Raw genomic sequence first — 3,118 nt, 5'->3', positions numbered from 1 at the left:
GGTTGGGGGGGGGGGGGGGGGGTCCACTCCGGGTTGGCTGTCGGCAGAGAGGGAGTGAAGTGAGACACTGCCCAGGTGTGGCTATACTTCTTCCAGTTTCAGGAGCAGGAACCATGGAGAAGCATCTGGCTCCAGGCCGGGCGCGTGCCTGGCTCTGTTTAGTGGAAGCAGAGGCACAGAGGGGCCGAGAAGTTTCTGCTCCCAGGGACAGGGGCCAAGCTGGCTCCTGTGAACATCAGCCCTCTTGTACCTCTTCTGAGCCAGCAGTTTGGCTGAGAAGCTGGACCATCCCTGGCCCCAAGCAAACAGCGTTGCCCCTTCCCCACTCCCAGACCCCACCTGGCCTCAGAGGAGGGCTGGGCATCGCGGGAAAAGGTCTGAGAATCCGTGTCCAGGGCACTTCTGGGCTCTTTTTTCCAAGTCAGTGGTTTAGAACGATCCTCCCTCTTCCAGGCTCTTCTGGAAGGTGTCTGCAAGTTAGGAGACAGTTGATTTTCTGCTTGGTCCAGCATGTATGTAGTGATGGTCGATGCAGTCCCATGCTTGTGGTGACCCAGTAGCCCTCAATATTTATTGAATTCAGTTGCATATTAAAGGCACTTCTTTGTATAGATATATTTTGCTCATTTTCACAACTACTCCACAAAGTAGTTTTTGTCTTCACCGCTTCCCACCTTCTGATCTAATTCCTGGCCCAGGCAATCACGGGCTAGGCCTGGGTAGGGAGGCAAGGGGCTGAGCTCTCCTGGGGGCAGTAGGGAGCTGCAGAGAGATCTTGAGCAGAAGAGCGGCTGCCCTCGGGGTCTGGCTCTAACCCAGCCTCTGTGTCCACCCCGTCCAGGGCCTCTGATGCGGGTGCTTGTGGTCGCCATCGCCCCCATCTACTGGGCTCTGGCCAGAGAGAGTGGAGATGCCCTGAACGGCCACTCCCTGACAGGCGGCCGCTTCCAACAGGAGTCGCATGTGGAGTTTGCCACAGGTGAGCGGGGGTCTCCCCGAGGTGGGCCAGGTGGGGCTGAGGTCTGAGCCCAGGGCCTCTCCCCCGAGGTGACTCCAGTCTGGGTGGGGATGGATTGCAGGGGAGCTGCTCACAATGACCCAGGTGGCCCGGGGCCTGGATCCCGATGGCTTCCTACTCCTCGACGTGGTGGTCAATGGCATCGTCCCCGAGAGCCTGGCGGACGCAGATCTGCAAGTGCAGGTGGGGGGAGAGCCCTGGGGTGTGCAGATGGGGCGCGCGCGAGAGAGTGGCATGTCCTGCCCCAGCCCTACCCTAGCAGCCGGGCCCACTTTCCTTCCTGACTCGCCAGCAGGGTCTGGGGCGTGGCCTGGCTGGGCCGAGGGGAGGAGTAACCCCACGGCAGGAGGATGCTCTGGCCCAGCTTCGCAGACAGCTCGAGGGTGCCCAGCTGCTTGGAAGAAGAGCCGAAGGGCCCACGAGGCCCACACCCCAGCGTCCCCACTGGGGGCAGAGGGTCCCTCGCCCCTTGGAAGTCGATGTCGTGATGCCCTCCCCGCCGGCCTCTTGCAGGACTTCCAGGAGCAGTACGTGCAGACGGGGCCCGGCCGGCTCTTTGTGGGCTCCACGCAGAGCTTCCTGCAGGACAGCCTCCTCTCGTTCCTGCGCGGCAACCACAGCATCCGGTACGACGCGGCCCAGGGCCCCCAGCCCCAGCTGGTGCAGCACCTGCGGGCCTCTGCTATCAGCTCGGCCTTCGACCCCGAGGCCAAGGCCCTGCACTTCCAGCTCTCCACGGCCCTGCAAGCTGGTGAGGCCCCCGTCCCTTCTCCACCACCACCACCCCCCACTGCCCCAGCCAGATCCTGCCAGGGCCCCCACAAGGGCCTGGGCTCTCTATTCCCGGGCGCCTTGGGCACTGGGGCCCTCGTGTCCTCAGGGTCTGTCCCCTTTGCCTAGCAGAAGAGAATGAAGTCGGCTGCCCAGAGGGCTTTGAGCTGGACACCCAGGGAGAGTTTTGCGTGGGTGAGCATGCCTCCCCACCCCGGCAGGGACGAGGGAGGCCTCAGCCTGGGAGGGACGGAGGGCTGGAGGGCCTGTGAGCGCAGACCACTGGACCTCTCCCCACCCCGCAGACAGGGACGAGTGCTCGGGCAGTCCCAGCCCCTGCGCCCACTCCTGCCGCAACGTGCCCGGCCGCTTCTCTTGCTCCTGCCCAGCTGGCTTCACCCTGGCCAGGGACGAAAGGACCTGCAGAGGTGAGTGGGCCCCAGGTGGAGAGGCTCGTCTTGGACCCGGCCCAGGTGTGCTCAGGGAGATTCCGGGGCTGGGACCCTGGCCAGGGGGCACATCCCTCAGGGGACGTGAACCTAGGGGTTCCCATGCCCTGTTCCCACTGAGAACTTCTTATTTTGAGGGCCACAGAGGGGAGAGGCTCAAGTACTGAGGGGCGGTGGGGATCTCTAAAGACATGGATGTGGCCACCACGTGCTCACGGCACGCACACCCACTGAGCCTGGACGTGGCCTCAGAAGCTTTCCCAGCCCTCAGCGGGCATTTCCAGTCCACCGGGCTTGGAAGTGAGCTGATACCCATCTGGCCCGCTTGCCCTGCTTGCCCCCATAATGAAGTTGCTGGACGATGAATCTGACCCTGAGACGCTGTCTGGACTCTGATCCCACACGTCTGTCCCTCCATCCCACCAGCGGGGCCTGGTGTGGCCAAGTCTCTTTGGGGCACCCAAAGGGCATTGTCTGCAGCCTCACTTCAGATGCTACAGGCCAGGGCCTCCGGGTCCCTCAGAGGAGGCTCTGTGTTTCTGGGGGTGCCGAGATGATGGACAGAGCTAGCAGGAGGGGTGGGGACCTTCCTGCCAGGGGCTTCTGGGCCTAAGGACAAAGCCTGTGTGGGTAGGCTGGGCCTGGGGACAAGTGTTCACGCACCCCTGCCCCCATCCCCCCCACAGATGTGGACGAGTGCGCTTGGGAGGCCGATCCTTGCCGAGAGGGACAGCGCTGTGTGAACCTGCTGGGGTCCTACCGCTGCCTCCCTAACTGCGGGCCTGGCTTCCGGGTGGCCACTGATGGAGCCGGTTGTGAAGGTGACAGGGGCATGGTGCCGGGCTGTCCCGACTCCCGGGGACCCATTGGTTGCCAGGGT

At 63.5% G+C, this 3,118-nt stretch overlaps 1 protein-coding gene across 1 annotated transcript in view; it reads left to right on the top strand.

The window, feature by feature from the left end:
- The window catches only part of HMCN2 (hemicentin 2), a 150,510-nt gene that overhangs the window by 142,120 nt on the left and 5,272 nt on the right, over window positions 1-3,118 (top strand). The window contains 6 exon segments of the mRNA XM_007453133.1: window positions 842-979; window positions 1,080-1,201; window positions 1,532-1,769; window positions 1,922-1,984; window positions 2,095-2,217; window positions 2,925-3,059. Of these exon segments, the coding sequence (XP_007453195.1) occupies window positions 842-979; window positions 1,080-1,201; window positions 1,532-1,769; window positions 1,922-1,984; window positions 2,095-2,217; window positions 2,925-3,059 (819 nt within the window).

This window comes from Lipotes vexillifer, unplaced genomic scaffold (assembly GCF_000442215.2).
Source record: "Lipotes vexillifer unplaced genomic scaffold, Lipotes_vexillifer_v1.1 scaffold149, whole genome shotgun sequence".
Taxonomy (NCBI): Eukaryota; Metazoa; Chordata; class Mammalia; order Artiodactyla; family Lipotidae; genus Lipotes; species Lipotes vexillifer.
This window is presented reverse-complemented; position numbering and strand designations above follow the sequence as displayed.